Source organism: Hibiscus syriacus, unplaced genomic scaffold (assembly GCF_006381635.1).
Source record: "Hibiscus syriacus cultivar Baekdansim isolate YM2019G1 unplaced genomic scaffold, ASM638163v2 tig00110578_pilon, whole genome shotgun sequence".
NCBI classification, from domain to species: Eukaryota; Viridiplantae; Streptophyta; class Magnoliopsida; order Malvales; family Malvaceae; genus Hibiscus; species Hibiscus syriacus.
Window position 1 is genome coordinate 282,277 of NW_024062789.1, and position 20,224 is coordinate 302,500.

Consider the following 20,224-nt stretch of genomic DNA (forward strand, 5'->3'; position numbering starts at 1 on the left):
CATACAGACCTAGATTTGAGATCTGACTTGATTATTTTATTTTTTTTCTTGCCATTAATAAATATTAAAGATATATAAATTAATAATACAAGTGTTTTTCAAAAGTTTTATTTACGCCGGTGGTTATGGTGTACCCATTTCAAGTTAAAATCCCCTAGCTTGAATCCTTTTATTTCCTTCTTTGTGCCATAATTTAAAAGAGAATATATAAAACCTTTTGCAATCAAATATCAAAAATGGAGTTTACCCCTGTGGTTGAGGTGCGCCTAAATTTTCCATTGGCCTTTCTGATTGAGGATTAATTTAAAATTAAATTAAAAATTAGAACTAAATTAATATAATATATAAATAATGAGGACCAAATATATAATTATACTAATTTTATTAACATTCATGTCATAATCTCTGTTAAATGTTAATAACAAGTAGCTTGATTGAAAGCATTTAAATAATTAGGTGACTTGATTGACAAAATTTTAAAAAGGATGATCAAAATGATAAGAGACAATAGTTAAGTGACCAATGGTATAATTTATCCAACAAAGTAACTAGAAAAATTAAATAAGTCACGCGTTTTATTTTTAAATAAAAAGTTAAAATTATTAATTAAGTTTTTTTATTAAGCTAAAGTGATTATAAAGTAGTAAAAGTTCTAAATACTATCAATCATTTGATAATGAAAACTAAATCACCCTTGTAGTCACTGGTACTCGAACCAATGACATTAAAAAATAATAACTATTCCTTTAACCAATGAGGTAAATTAGTTCGTACAGTTACTAATTAAGTTAAAATTACTCAATTTAATAATTATATATAATCATTAAATTATAAATGTAAAAATATATTAAATTAAATTTAAAATATAAAATTTATTTTCATTTTTAATCTTACATTAACTATAATTTAATATATATATATATATAATTATGTAATTATAAATCAATTATTAGATTTGTTATTAAAGAAAATTTGACGAAACTAGTCGAATTGTAAACACCAAACAAATCTAGGGATATTTAGAATTTATCTCAATCTATTGATAATGAATGCACGCATTATGTGGAGATCGTTGCTCGAACTCGAAATCGCTCGATGGATTTAGGGATTTGACTTCTTAAACCCAAGTTGTAGTCCTTAATTGTAACAAAGAAAGAAAATGAAGGGCAAAGAGGGGAAATCAGTAGGGATGTAGGATTAGAACCGTGGAAGTAGCAAGTAGGATACGGATATGAGACATCCATGATCCATCAAACAATTAAAACCTAAAAGAGAAACGACACTCAAACGCTTTATATTGCTTGATTTGCTTTGCGTTTGCTATCGACGCTCTCTTCACTCTTTAGGTTTTGCTCTCAAAACTCCACGGCGCAGATCCGAGGTTGGGAAAACCCTATCTCCCCCCATAAATATCAACCGAAAAAGGCTCTAATAAAACTACCCCTTTCCCCCCTCTCTTCAACAAACCCACTTTCCCATCCCTAATACACTCTTTCCCCCCTTTTCTCCTTTTCTCTTTGCTCTTTGCTCTTTTCATCAGCTTCAAGGTTGCTCTCTCTTCCTATTTTTGTTCCTTTTTATTTTGTATCATCAGGTGTTCTAGTTTTGATTGATTGAATTCCTTCTGTTTGCGGTTTTAGTTTCTTTTTGTTGGATATGTTTTCATGTTAATGATATCTAGTTTTACTGTTTGGGATCTGGGTTTGATCTGTTTTAATTGTATATTTTTGGGTTATTTTTTTTAGATTGATTAGTTCACGTAGATGATTTTGTGTTCCTTTTCCCTTGAAAAGTTGGTTATTTTTCTTTGTTCTTCGAGATTTGAGAAATTAACAAATTTTAGACTCTTCTGCTAAGTTTGTTCCTGAAAAGAAGAAAATTGTTGGATATATAATAGGAAAGAAGAAAAAATAGTTCTCATTTGTATCTTAGATTCCAAAGTGTAGAAATTTTGAAAGGTTTTTGTTATCGGAACTTCTCTCTATGTAATGCTTTTGGTTTGTGTGCTTATTGTAAACAGATCTTAACTATTAACATTGCAGCTTCCAGCTCTGGGTATGGTATCTTATAATTAGTTGAGTAAGATGATTGATGGTAAAGGAAAAGCAAAGCATTATTGATTTATGATGCTAAATGCCCGATGCTAGTTCAGTTTTAATGCTACTGGATGGTGTAATTATGAGGCTGAGTTTTAACATATGGGGTATTGGTGATCTAAGTTGAAAGGTGTATTTGTCTCACTGTTTGAATGGATTAGAGTTAGACAACGGCTCTAACATTTGTATTAACTAACCCCACTTTCTTTACCAAACCCTTCATACTGAATAAGTTACTTATGTCAATAGTAATCGAGGGTTGTTCATCAATAAACCTATCTATATATAGAAAGGATGTATTGTTAATGAATAATGTTTATTATCTATTTAACTACTTTTAACTGATGATTTGGTGCGCCTGAGGGCTGAGACAGTGCTTTCAGTACGTGTCTTATGTAGAAATATTTAGGTTTTTGGTAATAACAGTGTTAAACCTTTCTTCCAAGCTCTTGGCCCTGAGTGAATTTTGGAAAGACAGGCAATATGGTGTCTGGTGATAAAGGGTTTGTGATCCAAATATCAGATAACCATATGTCTCTTTGTATATCTTCTCCAAATACTAAATCAGAAGATAATGCTTGTGCTTCTTTCCCTTGGTGTGCAAGTTTGGCTCTTCTGTTACATCTTCTCAATATGGAAAAAATCTCTGGCCTTCAACGTCATTAAAAACTTTCAATATTACTTCTTGGAGATTATATCTTTTGGTGGTTATATACTACTATACAACATAGTGATTTTATCCGAATACTGCTTAATGGAATTTAGAAGTAACCTACTGTATCTTTTAATCTGAAATCTATGGTCTCAATTTGGAGGATCATGTAAACATATAAGTTTATTCTTTCTTCCCTCTGCACAGTCATGGCAGGTTTGGTACTGGAAGGATCCCAATTTGATGCTCGCCAATATGATCAGAAAATGACTGAGTTGTAAGTTTCTGCTTTATAGATTGCATAATATCTACCCTTTGCATATGTTTTTTTTTCCTCATTTTTAGTGAGGGGGGTTATTGCTATTTGGTTTACAACTTGTTGATTCTTATTTCTGGTTAAAAATTCAAATGGCACAGGCTCCAAACTGATGGAGATGATTTTTTCACAAGTTATGATGAAGTTCATGACAGTTTTGATGCTATGGGACTTCAAGAGAACCTTCTGAGGGGTATCTATGCATATGGTATGTGATCTGCCACTTTTAGGACCTCTTTCTACAGGTTGTTTTTGCTAAATTTATGCTGATTTCTTATTCTTTTGTCCAAAATATCATCCAAGGTTTTGAGAAGCCTTCCGCAATTCAGCAACGTGGTATTGTTCCATTTTGCAAGGGTCTTGATGTTATTCAGCAGGCACAGTCTGGAACTGGGAAGACAGCTACTTTCTGCTCTGGAATTTTACAGCAACTTGATTATGGTATCGTCCAATGTCAGGCTCTGGTTTTGGCACCCACTAGGGAGTTGGCACAACAGATTGAGAAGGTAATGCGGGCACTTGGTGATTACCTTGGTGTTAAGGTCCACGCATGTGTTGGTGGTACAAGTGTTCGCGAGGATCAGCGCATTCTTCAAAGTGGTGTTCATGTTGTTGTCGGCACTCCTGGTCGTGTCTTTGATATGTTGAGGAGGCAGTCACTTCGCCCAGATTATATTAAGATGTTTGTCCTGGATGAGGCTGATGAAATGCTTTCCCGTGGTTTTAAGGATCAGGTTTGTTATTTTTTATCCTCCCTTCAAGTGATTCTTGATTTGGATATCATTGTGTTTTTTTTTATATTTTGTGCTCTAATAATGACATGTTTATCAGATCTACGATATCTTCCAACTGCTGCCATCTAAGATTCAGGTTGGAGTATTTTCTGCTACAATGCCACCTGAAGCCCTTGAAATCACTAGGAAGTTCATGAACAAACCTGTGAGAATTTTGGTTAAGCGTGATGAGCTCACCCTTGAGGGTATCAAACAGTTTTATGTGAATGTTGAAAAGGAGGATTGGAAGCTTGAAACCCTTTGTGATCTCTATGAGACCCTTGCCATCACACAGAGTGTCATCTTTGTGAACACTCGACGCAAGGTTGACTGGCTTACTGACAAGATGCGTAGCCGTGACCACACAGTTTCCGCAACCCATGGAGACATGGATCAGAATACTCGTGATATCATCATGCGAGAATTCCGCTCTGGTTCTTCTCGTGTTCTCATCACAACTGATCTCCTTGCTCGTGGTATTGATGTGCAGCAAGTCTCCCTTGTTATAAACTATGATCTGCCGACTCAACCAGAAAACTACCTCCACCGAATAGGACGAAGTGGAAGGTTTGGAAGAAAAGGTGTGGCTATTAACTTTGTGACGAATGATGATGAAAGAATGCTGTATGACATCCAGAAGTTCTACAATGTGATAATCGAGGAGCTGCCATCAAACGTTGCCGATCTCCTTTGATAAGGTTACGTTTTTTAACCATTGTTTGAGGCAAAGCGTTTTGTTGTCTTTGCAAAGTCGTATTCAGCGTGCACTCTTATTGTTTGTTTTGCTTTATAGTGTGTTAAGTTAATGGTGTTCCTCAACATATTTGACCATTTTAATGGTATGGGTCCTGCACATTTGCTGCATAATGATGATTGCAGTGGGTTTTATGTTAAATATAAATTACTCACCGCTGATGTCACTTAGATTGTTTAAGTTGGTGGAAGCCTCTTCACTTGCATATAATATTTTATTTCAGTTGAAGTGATTAAATAACGAGACAATGGCCTCACCAGTAAACAATGGGTTTCATTTTCATGGAGTCGGTGATTTCAGAATAGATTAATCCAATCACTAAAAGTGAATGTGCGAAGAGATGATGGTGGGAGATTCGTTTAGAGTAATTTCCTCTATGATTTTGTGTTGTTTTGGTGAAGAAAGGAATTTATAATCGTTGTTTATATGGAAATATCAAAGGAGTTGTCCTCGGTAACTTTATATAAGTACTTGTCAACTTGGATGGCTAATGTGTTGAGAGTTTGATTTACAGTATTTGAGTTTTGAGAGGGAATTGGCTATAGCAGTACGTGTCAAATATGGATTGGGCATTCAAAACATGATCCACTTGTCCGTCTTTACCACAGTAGCTCTGCACTTCCCAAGCCACTCAATGTCAACATCAGAGAATGTCCTCCCCGTCCACACGCTCGTTATTTTTATTTTACTTTTTTAAAAGTAAAAAATTGACAGTATTACACGTGTCAGATCCACATCAATGGCTTATTCCTCGTGCTTTGGAGGCATGGAGCGTGAACGAGTGAATATAAAGTAGAAATTGTCACATCTCTTCACTAACTCACACCCACGGAAAGCAACGCTACAGATAAAGTTACACATGCGTTTTCTAATTTTAATAAATTATAAATTAAATTCTTCAAACAATCGATTTTTACAAATGTATTTTTTATCGTTAAAATATAATTTTAAAAGGAACCGTTAGATGATTTTATTATTGAGTAAATTAGGTAACTGATCATCTCATTATTAATTAAATTACAAATAAATTGTTTAATTGTTAATAAAATTATAAATAAATTATTTAATTTGAAAAAGTCATAAATGAGTTAACTAATAAAAAATAAAATCATAAAAGAGAACTTATTTAAGATCTTGAAGGTCTCAAAGATCTAAAATTCTATTTAATCATTTGAACGTTATGAAAACTGTCACTGATAAAAGGAAGAACATATTTTAAGACATAGATCATCTAACAATGGACAGTATACAACGACGAACGTCTATATGAAAGTTTTGAGGTGATTTTATAACTTTTGAGTGAGATTTTCATTATTCTAATTTGATGAATTGAGTGAGAAAATCAATGTGAATTTTACAATAAAATTTAAGATCATCAGACACTTATATGATTATAGACAATGGTACACATGACATTATTACAATCAACTAATTGGATAACAACCTTAACTTTTTTTAAAACCTAATATGTTTTAACGAGTAAAATACTTTACGTTTAACAACTAATATTGAACTGCTCATAACTTGTTTGTAATAGTCAATTAATCAAATAACTTGTTTATACTTTTTTAAATTAGATAACATATTTACAATCTTATGAATAATAGAATGACTTATGGTGTAATTTATTAAAATATAAATAACCGGTAGACTAACTACAGCCTAAAAGTACACCCCCAATTGAGCTGTTTCCACTTACCATAGCTATTTTATTTCCTTCACTGCCTCAACTTCATGTTCAAATCTCAACCATTGCAGTTTTTTCCAGCAAAATCCATACATTTGTTTGTTTAATGGAAGGATTTAGGTCCAAGTCATACAGGGATGGAGATATGTAGATGGAGAATTACCACGAAGTAGGTCCAAGTAACATGCAAAACCTCAGATGTTACAGTGCCAACTACGCCAACTGTGTTCAACCAAATTAGATGAAGATGAAGAAAAGCAAGAGCTCTTCTTCGAAGACCTGGAGATTCAATGATCCGGAGCTGCAGAGGAAGAAGAGGGTTGCTGCCTGCAAGGTTTATGCGGTTGAAGGCAAGATGAAAGGGTCTCTGAGGGTTGCTGCCTACAAGGTTTATGTGGATCAAAAACACTTTTGTCTATGGCTGGAGGTGATCCCCTGCTATTCTCTCTCTCTGAAATTTTCATAAGCTTCTACGAAATCGAATACAGTCCGTTCAATTATGGATGATGCAAGTACACAATTACTCTCCATGTTATCGTACCAACTCCAAGGTGGAGTATGCTTGTATATCTTGTTGTTCCTGTAAGATTTTTATTTTCTCTGCAATAAATACAAGCACATCATAAAATTTTTAATCTGAACTGATGTTTCATAGATTTATATTTTATACAGTAAATCAGTAAAGCATAAAAGGTTCTACCTGTATAACTGTTAAGATCTTTTAACATTCACTGCCAAACATTAAAGGTTTTGCCAGAGGAATTGTGAACTTTTAACATTCAATATTATTGCATTCAACTTTAACAACTTATTGCTCAATAGTGATAACCTATTCCAATGAAATAACTTATGATGTTGATAAAGTTTTAAAAGAATATGAACACCAATTTGAAAATCACAAGCTTTTCCCAAGCGGTAATGGAATTAAGTTTTTTAAAAGGTACTTGAGAGATATTAAAGTAGCTGTATTATATACTAGCGGGGGTTCTCTTCTGTTTTAAATACTGATTGGGTCTGACCAAAACTTACCAAACTGCAGTCAAAACCCAAACTTATGATGCAATGTTATGAACTGTAGAATACAATTAAAAAAACATACAAATATGCACTAAAGTCTATGAACAATACAAGATCAAAACACAAGATTGACACGGTTCAAACCCTTTTTTCTCTCTCTTTACATCAACAGTTTCAACATTGTACATTATACAGAGTAACCCTAAACTCTTATGGGTGTCTAGTAGCTTACATACCAAAGGCCTGTGTATAATGAATGGTACTTATAACCTATAAAATGATAGGCAAATGAATAACAATAATAATTAAAAAAAATGAACCGTAAAGGGCCCGGAAAAATGACCCTAAAAATCTCCAAAAGGTAACAAAATTCATGAGCAATGCTATGATAGGCGATTTGGACTCTGCAGTTCCGAAGACATATGCTTTCTTTGCAACTTCCCTGTTAATTGTCAGATCTTTGCATCTACACGTGCTGTTAACCCAATCTTGGTTTCCTGTCTTGCCTTTGATCGCTCCCGAGACCACATGTTTTGATCCTCAACATCTTTCTTGTAGAACTTGATCTCTTGGATGATATGATGATCCATTGGGTTGATACATTTTTGGAAAGATATATGGGCCATGCATGGAAGATTGCACGCAACAGTTACTAAAAGGGTGGCTAACCAATAGATGGGTGCCGGAGCGAGAGCTTCCACTAGAATTCGATAGGCATTACCAGAGATAGTGGGAGATACCATGCCGTAAACAAGGAGAAACAAATACCAAGCTGAAATGCTGCCCCATATCAAGAAGTGTTGAATCCATGTGAAGTGGCTAATCGTGAGTGCTATCTGGCAATTAAGAGCCCAAATGATGCAAGTAAACATTGTTGTTCCCAAAGCAGCCATACCAGCCGTCTGGCCTCCAGAATGGAAAGCTTGGTCATAAAAGATGATAATATCGAGGAAGAAAATGATAAAGGAGGAATATAGACCATTGCCAATCCACCCGAGTATCCTATACCAGTCGAAAAACAAATTTCTAGGTCCTTGCTGATATAATGCAGGAAACTGCAACAGAAGTAGGCTAATCGTTACAAAGGAAGTCACCAGCAACATTGATGAATTGCTAATAAAAGAAACCTCTGCAGACTAACCTGTAAGCAGACCTCGGAAGAAACATCTTGCTCAAACACTCCTAGTGAGATCACAGGCAATGAGGTAAGAACAACATTGAATAACATGTACCAGTCATCATACACTGATTGTCCGGAAAAGCCTGTGAATGCCTCAAAGTAGAAGAGCGTGAGGCCAAATGCTATGTTTTTGTAGAAGGAATAGCAAACCTGAATAAAAAAATACCGGTCAAATTGGAACAAAAATAGGAGATGATCGAGATAAAAATGTACAACAAAATGAAACATTAGTTTAGACAATCTGTTGATATTACCATCTGTGCAATCCTCTTATAACACCAATGTCCATGGACAACAAGAAGTCTTTCCAAGAAACGAAATTGGGCAATGGAGAAGTCACTGGCCATTACAGCCTGCAAAAGGGAACAATTTATTGGTAATTCACAAACATGCGGAAATAAGTTGTCTTAAGAAGAGTCATATAAAGATAGCTAAAGCTTTCAATATAGTTAATAATTACATTATGAACATTTATCCAGTTATTGCTCCTATGAGTCAAAAGAAACCTAACAATATTTTATCTCCCAAAGAGGATGGTTGTGTAAACTGCTAAGGTCATCTATTTACTAACTGAACCAAAGTGCAGCTAACAAGAATCATTGAGCTCAAAATATTTATCACAAACTCAGCAAAGGGCCAAACGAGCAAACTCCCATTTAAAGCCCATTGCCAATGAGATAATCTCTCCTCTAAATTCATAAATAAGGAACATCCTTAATGTAAAACTATATAAAAGATTCATTTGCTACTATCAGTACAGAAGAGTTCGTTAACAACCTGCATGCCTTCCACACCACTGATGCCGACTCCAATGTCAGCTTCTTGAATCATTCCAACTTCATTTGCTAAGGTGGTTTTCCCAGTTCCTTCTTTCACTAATCTTGTCACCTGGTACAAAAAAAAAGTACTCAATCATTAGAATTCAAGATAAAATCTCCATTATCAGGAATATCATCCAATTTGATCCTTTTTTTTATAGAAATAGGAGGCCTCATTAAAAACCTCCCTCATAGATAACCCTTTCCTAACAGAAAGGATCAAGTAATGGAGGGAGGAAAAGAGTGCCTCATTTTATTAGTATACCAGAATTACATAAGACTTAACAATTACACTGGAAGAGATTACATAAGACTTAACAACTTCACCTACTTCAAAATCCTACTAACCACAGAAATAAAAACATACAACCAAAATCATACAATCAACCAATCCCCTTCTTTGCTAAACTATCTGCCTCCCCATTACAAGCCCTTGGAATCAACCTAATTAACACCACCTTTTCGGAAAGGATCAACAAAATTTCTTTAACTAGAGGCAAGATGAAAACTGGAGCCAAAGACGGGGAATGGATCCACTCCACTGCTGACTTACAATCACTCTCGACAACCAACCTACTAACTGCAGACCAACATGATGCCAAAAAAATTTCAATGCCTCTTTTAATAGCCTTTAATTCAGCAACTGATGGGGAACCTTGACCAATATTCTCTGAAAAAGTTAGAAGAGTGCTGCTATTCCAGTCCCTTAAAATGCCTCCAATACCTCCCACCGAGTCATTTAACCTCACAGCTCCATCAACATTCATCTTCAAGAAATCAACTGGAGGGAGGAGCCAGCAAATCACAGAAAAATCCTTAGGTTTAGGAACAGAAATACCATCAGCAAGTGATGGATCCCCAATAAGCAGATCCTCCTGTATAGGGAATTTAGGATACTTGGCTAGGAACCCCAATTTGATCCTTTGAAAACTTAGAAAAGTCTAGGAGGAAATGAAAGGAAAAGAAATAGAAATCTTACTAAAGCCTTCTGCTTGGGAGACACGCGACAGCATATGATAGATGCACACTCAACTGCTAAGCCTAGGAATTGCTCTTTCATATCATCTTCCAGGGCATATGCAAGGTTCTTTCCATCAATGATCAATGCAAATGCAGCATGTGGATCTTTTTCTAGTTTGATCATTTGCGAAGCATTGGTAATTTGCAACAATATGTTCTCCTTGATCACCTGATCAGCAACAAAAGGAAACAATGCATCTGATGAAATCAAATACCTTAGGGGGAAAAAGTTCCAGTCCTCTTTCACAAAGAAATATATACATTTTTGGCGTCCGAACTAATTGATGTAATACATATCTGCTTCATGCCTTGCCTTAGAAGACTGCAAGAAAATCTGCATAAAGAAAAAGAAACTTTCACTAAATTGCTTTCATGAACAACTTTCCACTGAGAAAATCAATTTCAGGTTCCCTAAAGAGGTAAAAGGGATAGCCTAATATTAAATGGCAAGAGATAGACCCTATATTTATAGCAGTTTCCATCTTGTCCCCCTTCAAAACCCAGATCTTCAGACCAGCTTGTGCAAGTTTATCAATACATTGGGGTACCTGAAATCAAGAGAAGTTAAAACAGGTTGATGTAAACCAAAATATAAGTTTCTTAGAGAAAGCAAGCAAGGTAACACATACCCCCTTCTGCAATTTGTCTTCCACGGCAGTAGCACCAATGAGAATCAAATCCCTTTCAATCATATCTGCGACCTTTTCAAGCAATGTCTATCAGTCCCAATAGAAGTTTTTGCTTTCTGAAATTTATTGTTCCAAGCAGAATACTCAGACTCCTCGAGCTTTCTATAAGCCAGAGCCAACATACGCAATCCAGCTTCACCGTACTCATTTAAATGCTTACTGGTATCTTCCTGATACAACCTTCCATTCTTTGAAAACCGATCAAAAATAATGCTGCACCAAAAGGCGGAACAATATATAAGTCAAAAAACAAATCACCAGACCGTTGAATGAACTGATTGGAGTATGCTACCTTACCCTATAGATCTGTTAATACCTTAAAGAGGTTAAAAGGATATAGAGGCTAACCTGTCGGCACCTTTACAAAGGAGAAGAATTTGCCCATCTTCATCCCTTACAATTACTTTCATCCGCTTTCTTTTGCTAGTAAATTCCAACATATTAAGAATTTTGAACTCCCTACAAGATGCCAAGAAGACCATTAAGATGCTAAAACAATAGAAACTCAGGATATTAGCAGAGAGCACAAACATTGGGGATTAGTATCCTCACCTTTCAATTGCTTCTCCAGAATCAGAATATTTTTCACGGACAAACACACTTGATTGAGTTCTTTTAAAAAAAACTCAAAACCAAATTCTCTTGCTGCAACTAGAAAGGCTCCTTCATCAGGTGATTCTGCTTCATAAGTACAACTGCCGGTCTCTTCATTCAGCTCAGGAATAGCAGTGTGACAAACTGCTAGTATTCTGAAAAATAACATAATGATGTCTGCACTAGGCTCTTTCAACCAGTTCCCTTTCATGATCCGGCAGTTCTCAAAGCTAAACCCTTTTATGGGTGATTTCCAATCCTTTTCATCTTTCAAAGTAACAAAAGTCTCAAGTTCAATTTCTTGCTGCTTGCTTTTTTGCCTGTAACCAGCTGATCTTTCAGCATCACGATCCTCAAAGTCATTAGCCATCTGTTGTGCAGCCGCAAGTTCAACTTCACTAGAGCACACACCATATGCAGTACCAGCAATCGAACATTCGAGAAAATCCATCTGATTGCAGGTCAAAGTGCCTGTATTATCTGAAAGGATTGTATCAACCTGGCCCAACTCCTCGTTTAAATTTGATGTCCGAGCTTGAGCGGGATTCCCAGTTTCTTCATCATACATTTGTATGTCTTTATTGATAAAGGATGCTTGCAAAACCTTCACTACCTCAATTGAAACATAAAGTGAAATAGGTATTAAATAGCCATAAAGTATGAGGGCAGTCACCAGATGGGAAACCCCCGACACTCCAGGATTATTGGGATTATAATAATCATCAGTATTCTGGGGTTGCAGATACCACCAGTCTGGCATGTAGTACTTTGTTCTCACAGCAAAGGCAATAGAACTGATCAAAGAGATCACTACAAGGAGGCTGAAAAGAACATATATTATATAATCCATTTTCCTTTCTATTCTGCTCCTCTTTGAAGGAGACTTTGTGGGATTCTGCATCAATTTGCTATCATGGCCAGTGAAAATCACAATTCCATGGACAAAAGCTGTATTACGCAGCTTCGAATCTCGAAGGAGAATTTGGCTGGGGTCAAGAGCAAAAACTTGACGATCATATTCAAAATTACCAATGAAGGTTAAAGGTTCGGGTTGGGATCTTCACATTTAATTGTTCCTGTGAATTTCTTAAAAGCCTCATACTCATCCAAAGGCAAGGTTACCTCCAACGCTCGCTTTACCTTCAAGTTTGTCTCACCATCTAAATTCATAGTCTCTACGTAGCAAATTCCATCCTCACAGCTCGATGACAAGAGTAATAAATCAGCTGGAAAAAACTGATCCTTCTCCACTCTCACCACATCACCAACCCGAACCTTCTGCCATGACTTATTTCCAAAAACACCTTCCCCCTTATGAACTTTTACTTTCCGACTATTAACCTTCATATCTTGCATAAACCTGCGCCAATCCTCCAAAGCTTCCTTGGCCATGCTAAGCCCTACAACAAATGCCAAGGGAGCAATCATGCTCAAGGCAGAAAATGGCGTAAGAGGAGTAAGTGAAAGAATTGCAGCTCCGAGAAAGTACAAATTGGCAACTCGGTGGAATTGTTCATACAAAGCTTTTGGTAAGAAAGTGATGTAATTATACTTGGTGGTCGATATGTAATTTGATCGATATTTAAAAGGTTTTTACTTGTGCATATGAGGTTGGTTGCAGTGCACAACTCTTGAGTACCCCTGCCCGTCGATAGAATGTGGCCCTTCATCAGTAGCACTTGGCTTATAACATGAGAACGTGTAGAGATGACTCCCCCTGAGCCTTGCTCTTCTCCTACCCAGAGCCATCTCTCAGGATCAAGCTTTAAAGGAAACAAGCGCACAACCGTCAAACAAAGAGAATTCCAAGATCTAGCCTCCACTGGTGGATTTTAATGCAGAAACTCACTAAAAATTTTCCTTGCTTTATGAACTGATTTCACAAGGAAAAAAATGCAAACATGAGTACATAACTAATAGTTATAAATTGAATCTTATGACGATTTAAGTTACATATATATATCAAATTATAAAAGCATAAGCCTTCTGATTTTTTTTTTCGTTTTATGCCATACTTGAATTGCATTCAATATTCCACATCACCGAGATTTGAAAATCTTATGAACTGCAAGAGTTTAGTGAACAAAGAGTTGAAAAAAAAAGATGAGAACAAATCTACATTGGAGAAAGCTAAAAATTGGGGAAGGCTAAAAGAACCCTTAATGTCAATTCAAAACGGAAAACAAAAAATCCTGAATTCAACATAAGAATATTAAATTCGGCAGATGAGAAAAAGAATCTCAAACCCAATTCTCTACTTCACTAAAAATATCCAAACAAACAGCTAACCATATTATGAAAAACAAAGGAGACGCTGCCCGAGCTAAACCTTGGAAAGCAAGTGAGCAGATCATTGATATTTGAGTGAAGAGAGAAAACCCAGATGGTCCAAGTTTCCTAAAACTTTAGCAAAGCAAGAATTTCAAGGGGTGAAAAGAAACTGAAGAAGAAAAGGGATGTCCAGAATAAAAATATTAAATAATAAAATAGGTACCTTGAATCTGGAGGCCGGATCATCTTCAACACCAAATTGTAACAAATTAGAAAAAGGCATTGGCAAAAACCATTTAAAATGGTAGAAAATACGATTTGCAGATCAAGCAATGGAATGAGAAACACAGTGAGAGTTTGTTGGAAAAAAAATTTGATTAAGGGAGATAATCTAGAGAGAGATATAAAGCCAGGGTTTTAGGCTTAAGCCAAACAGATTCTCTCTGTCTCTCTCTCTCTCTCTGAATCACTGACAGTCCTTTCCTTCTTTAAATAAATACTTGAAAAAACTCTTTTTATTTTGCCTTTTGTTCTTCTTTGGTTATTTTCTATTTTTCCAAGTTGACATGGCAGTGCTTTGGATATTTATATATATAAATTGAAGCAGCCAACTAAGAAACAATCTTTTTCTAACGTTTGCTGTCCTACGTGGCAGACATTCTGCTCAGTCTTTTCGATTCTTTTTATTTTAAAGTACAAAAATAGATAATTAAACTGAATAAAAATTACTTTTTAGTCACTGACATTTTATAAGTTATAAAATTATAATTAAATTATTATTAAATGATCATTAAATTTTTTATAAATTTTAATAAATTCAAAGATTATTTTGTAATAGTTTGATAGATTTAATCATTATTTTATGATAATTTGTAAGTTTAGTGATTATTTTATAAAGATTTATTAAGTTTAATGATTATAAAATAATTTTTAAAATTTTAACGTCCAACAATATTTTTAATTAATTTAACGATCATTTGTGCACATTACCCTTTTAATTAATTTAATGATCATTTATGTATTATCTGACCCAATTGGTTTGAATGACCTTAAAAAATGGATTGAACATCGTAAGTAAGATTTTAGGCAGTTAGTGGATTTACCTTGATTTCATAACTATTAGGAACTCAACATGAAATAATTAATTGTATTGCTCAATAAATTAAGTTAATTTTTAAATTAAACCAATGCTTAATTTTTAGTTTAGCAGTTTGTTAACACTATCTATCGTACGCTTAAAGTGATTAAATTACCGTGATTTTTGTTAAAGGGGCCCTTCACAGTTTGATGTATGGTGTGTTAAGACACCATAAATTACTGGTAAGAAAATATAATTATTCGATAGTAGTTATAAAATATTCAAATATTTAGTACTATATACTATTTAATTTATTAATTATTCTATTAATATATTTTTCGTTTCCTGATGAAAAAAATGAATCTTTTAAGCTTTTATTAGTCGGGATAAACAATTTTAAAAATATAATTAGAATGATTTTATTACAAAATAAAATAAAATATTTTAATAAATAAATCTCGATAAATCAATAAACATATTTTGCTTAAAGTTTTTGAAATTAATTTTATTTTAATTAAAAATACGGTGCAGTGATATTTTATTAGGGTCTAATTTAGGTAGAAGGACAAATCATAACCGTGTTTGCAAATCTGCTTCCTTGGGACAAATTAGACATTAGAAATATTTATTTAATGGGCGGTCAAAAGTGAAACATGGGGAAAATAATATTAAATTGAATTTGAAAATCCCTTCCACGAATAATTCACAAATCAGACGGCCGTGATTGACGAAGGCACAACCGATGATAATAAGAATATATTTACATAGGGTACGATGTGGGACGCCACAAGAAGTCCCCTACCTTTCCCCACGATGATTCGTTTTCTTATCGGTCATCTTAAATGCAGGCTACAGCCTGCTTGAGAAAAATATATATCATATATATGAATATATAAATTATTGGGTAAACTCTCTATTTACTTGTCCACCTATTATTTAGATTTTTTTTGTTCACTCAATTATTATATTTTTTAAAATCATATCTAATATTAGATTATACTCATATGCCATTAAAAAAACTTTTCACAGTAAAATAATGTCATGTCAGTATTGAAAAATGATTTAAAAATATCATATAGTATTACAATTAATTTTTTAAAGGCAAGTGACTGGAAAATAAAATCAAAATATAATATTATATATGATTTAAAAAAAATAATTAGATAACTGAAACATAAATTAATTAATACGTGGATGACCAAATAAGTAATTTATCCTAAGTTATTTTATCCAGCCTTTGACCAATTTCCCATTGTATTATTCCTTTTGGACATCTGACTCGTAGAAAAATATTTAATGGTATTTAAGCCCTCATATTTTTCTAAAAAAATCAACGTGGACTTTAAATTAAAAAAATAATGGGTTTCCTCGATATAGAATTTTAGTGTTGATCGTTATGTTGACGTGATGATTTTTAATGATTGATGATTTGATGTGTTGTCTAAATTGATTTTTTAGTCAATTTCAAGGGTTAATTTTTTTAAGTTAATGGGCTTACTTAATTTTTTAAAAATAAAAATATTAAAAAATGTTAAATCAGTTAAAAATAATAATCAGAACTATCTTTAAAGGACAAACTAGGTTATTAATGAACTTAATTGTTCGGTCTAACGTTTAAACCCCGGTATATAATGCATGCACGTAATATGTGTACTTGTTTCTTATATTGTGAACAAAGGTAATGAAAATACTAATATTGAATAATTACGTTAGGTAATGTGAGATTATAATACTTTGAGTGTATTTCTCTGAATAGTACTTTGAGTTTTATCAAAAAAAGCATTTCGATTATGTTTTTTTTTCTTTACAATTTTACAACTATTCAATCAGAATATATATTTTCAAAAAAAGAATCCTCTTATAATTAATTAATTATAATATAATACTTGTAAAGACACTCTGATCATGCGAAAAAAAGAAACAGTTTAATTCTAAAACATATAAATATCGATATAGATTTATTTTAAATTGTGCAGTAAAATTTACTTTTTATGGTGTAATAATAAAATAATTTTAGTTGAAAATAAGGTTTGAATTAAGTTGGATTTCTAAACAATTAATCACTGTGGTTGATGAGACGAGACTCATTGACACTTTTACAAATAAAGTTATTTACTTTCTCCTTTAAAATAAATGAATAAAATACCTCCTCGAATGGGTTTTGAATGTTCTACTGCAATCCTTAAAAGACAAAACACGCGAGAAAAGACACGACTGTCCGTCCAGGCCAGGGCTGGTAGAACTTCAATCCTTAAAAGACAAGGACATGATGCTACTGCAATCCAATGCTTCATGTCCAAGGCAAAAGGAAACTGAAGGCGGGGTCGGGGACATGGTTTGTTTGAGTTGCAACTTATATGAGATCAAACTCGTTCCCTAAGCAAGTGGAAGAGATAAGATTAGGGGTGGCAAAAAAATCTGAACCCGACGAGGAAAATCGAAAATCAAATTAAACGGGGAAGAGGAAAAACCGTTTATGCTAAACGGGGACGAGGACGGAGAAAAACTGTTTATGCTAAACGGGGATACCCGTTTTCCCGCGGTTTTCCTCGATTACCCGATGGGGATCCCCATTTAAAAAAATATCATGTTATATAGAATCAATGTTAAATTTTTAACGACATGTGACCAAAACAGAACTAAAAATATAACATTAAATATAATTTAAAAAAATAATTGGGTGACCAAAACGTAGATTAAGTAATAGGTGGGTACCCAAATAAATAGTTTACCCTAAATAAAAGTACATATGAATTAAGTTAAAATATATATCGATCCAATTAATATATTTTTCTATATTTAATTCATATATAATTGTTATTATATTTTTAAATTAAAAATATGTGTGAATTATGTTAGATATTTTTTATTATATTTATATTTGACCAAACCTATATATTTATTTTGGATTCACCGTTGATAATACTAAAATTTAAATACGACATATGATAATAAATATGGTTTAAATATTATCACATGTTCTATTTAAATTTTAAAATTATATATTTTAAGAGTTAAGAATTATATATTTTAAGAGTTAAGAATTAAAATTTAGCGGTTAAGAGTTAGGTTCATTTTGAATATAAATCGTATTTTCACATTCATTTGATGATCTAAAGTAGGACAAATCAATAAAATAATAAATAAATAGCATCTTAATCAGTTGATATTATGTCAAATACAACTCTAAAAAATTGAATAAAAAAACTACTAAATAATTGATAGAAAAGATCGAAAAATTGACAAAAGACGGAAATAAAAACCAGATTAACAAATTACTACATGTATGTTATAAGTACATGTTTCAAATTCTCAACTACTCAAATGTGAAAATGGCTTGGAATTCAGTCAAATATTAGGAAATCATCTGCAAGCAGAGCATTGCAACAGGGACAAATTGAATTAAGATTTTTTTTTGTACAAATGGTTAAGAAATCATCTGAATCAAACTAAAAGAGGAAAAATAAGGTGAACTCAGAGCAGTGAGCAGCTTTTACATCAAGATCGATTGTGGCTTAGTTCATGGGCTGTAAAAGGACGGACCACACTTGCATTTCCAACTCTCGGGCTCATAATTTGCATATTGCAGACCCACATGGATTCGCTTGCTTGTCGTAGTAGGCACTTGAATGGCTTCACACGGGGTGCACCCAGAGCATTTGTGTTCACAGTTTGGAGGGCTCGACCCAATCCCCACCTTACTCTCCCCTTCACCATTCTCTTCTTTTTTTGTAGCGCCAGTCCTTTCCATGCTTTTCAAACTCTGCAAAGACGTTTCTCTTGAGCTCAAGGAAACTTGTAAAGCCTCTGGTTTCTGGCCTGTGATTGATAAAAATGGGGAAATATTAATGTTGTCAAACAGTGATTACATGTCGGTAATAAGCTAATTAAGGCAAGTGGATAGACATTATCATTGGTTTTAGCTTAGCTGACCTGGTTGATGAGAACCCATGCCGTCGTTTGGTGCTAATGGCCTGCTCGTTGCTATTTGAAGAGCCAACAGAAAACAAAACAGCCTTCCCTGCATATCTTCAAAACCCTCAAATGGTGATGATGTTGATTGACTAATTATGATGGCAATGTGAGAGAAAGCTCAAGGGTGTTGGCGGGTATATAATGTGGTTGGAAAAGCCTGGAAAAACACAAAATCCCATTTCCCAAAGTTTGAAAAACCCAAAAGGCTTCAACCCTACCTCCTGCTTATCTTGGGCATTGACATGGATGGGAGAAGATATGTTGAAAATTCAATATTAGCTTAAATGTTCACATTTAAATTAATTTGATGTCATTGTTTACATCAATTTAGTTTTGATGTCATTGCTTACATCAATTTAGTTAGGTGAAAATTAAGTATTTTTCTCATGTTTTAATTTCAATGGTTTAGATTATTTAATGTTTATTTTAATGAGTGGTTTAGATTGTTTTTTGTAACCTATAAATACCCTACTTGTATTCGAGTTTTATCATCCAACAATCAAAGCTTAATTATAAGCATTTGAAAGCTTTCTTAAGAGTTCTTCCCTTTAGCAATTTTGTGAGATTATTCTAAAGAGAGTTTTTTTTTCTTCTCGATCAATTAGAGTTTTTACTCTATTTTGATTCTACAATTGGTATCAGAGCCACGTTTTAAAGATCTCTTGAAATTCTGAGTATGCTCTGTGGCTGCAGTTTTTAACTGATCTTCCACATCAGAAAATATTTCTTGAGTTATTATCGAGGTTATTACAAACCTTGTGGAGCTTCTTTGTGTTTAGAGTAATTTAGTACTATGCACGTTTGTTACTCAAGCTTGTTCGGTGTAGTCAAAGCCTTGCCGTTAAGATGGGTGATCTTCAAGTAGTTGGAGGAATCAAGAAGCTCAACAACAAAAACTACAACACGTGGGCAACATGTATGGAGTCATACTTACAAGGTCAAGACCTTTGGGAGGTTGTCGGTGGTGGTGAAGTTACACAACCGGCGACAGAAGATGCCAATGGAATCTTGCGAAAGTGGAAAATTAAAGCAGGCAAAGCAATGTTTGCTTTAAAGACCACAATTGAAGAAGAAATGTTGGAGCACATCCGGGATGCTAAAACACCAAAGGAAGCATGGGACACTTTTGTTACACTTTTTTCGAAGAGGAACGATACAAAATTGCAACTTCTTGAGAATGAACTTCTATCAATGGCGCAACGCGACATGGCGGTTGCCCAATACTTTCACAAGGTGAAGTCGATATGTCGTGAAATTTCAGAATTAGATCCGACAACTGCTATTGGGGAAGCCATGATAAAAAG

The 20,224-nt window shown here is 34.0% G+C and overlaps 1 protein-coding gene, 1 non-coding gene and 1 pseudogene across 3 annotated transcripts; 2 read left to right on the plus strand and 1 right to left on the minus strand.

Annotated features, from left to right (window-relative positions):
• The first annotated feature begins 1,273 nt into the window (after positions 1-1,273).
• On the plus strand, positions 1,274-19,459 carry LOC120133335 (eukaryotic initiation factor 4A-10-like). Of its 2 annotated transcripts, XM_039149942.1 has the most exons (6): positions 1,275-1,547; positions 2,956-3,025; positions 3,166-3,272; positions 3,368-3,798; positions 3,896-4,540; positions 19,448-19,459. In XM_039149942.1, exons 2-5 carry the CDS (start codon positions 2,958-2,960, stop codon positions 4,529-4,531), a joined length of 1,242 nt encoding a protein of 413 aa, XP_039005873.1. In that variant the 5' UTR covers positions 1,275-1,547; positions 2,956-2,957; the 3' UTR covers positions 4,532-4,540; positions 19,448-19,459. The 2 variants fall into 2 exon arrangements, with proteins under 2 accessions (XP_039005872.1, XP_039005873.1); XM_039149941.1 differs by lacking the exon at positions 19,448-19,459 and having other exon boundaries at positions 1,274-1,547; positions 3,896-4,695.
• On the plus strand, positions 2,619-2,722 carry LOC120133357. Its single transcript, XR_005517089.1, has one exon. It is a non-coding gene; the product is annotated as a small nucleolar RNA snoR98 (small nucleolar RNA).
• On the minus strand, positions 7,424-14,300 carry LOC120133336 (annotated as a pseudogene).
• Positions 19,460-20,224: the final 765 nt, after the last annotated feature.

What these genes read in the sequence shown, in the direction of transcription:
- LOC120133335 (XM_039149941.1), top strand. Translation starts at nt 2,958, where the DNA reads ATGGCAGGTTTGGTACTGGAAGGATCCCAATTTGATGCTCGCCAATAT. An exon ending in GATCAGAAAATGACTGAGTT is followed by an intron (nt 3,026 to 3,165) that starts GTAAGTTTCTGC and finishes CAAATGGCACAG; the next exon opens with GCTCCAAACTGATGGAGATG. An exon ending in CCCGTGGTTTTAAGGATCAG is followed by an intron (nt 3,799 to 3,895) that starts GTTTGTTATTTT and finishes CATGTTTATCAG; the next exon opens with ATCTACGATATCTTCCAACT.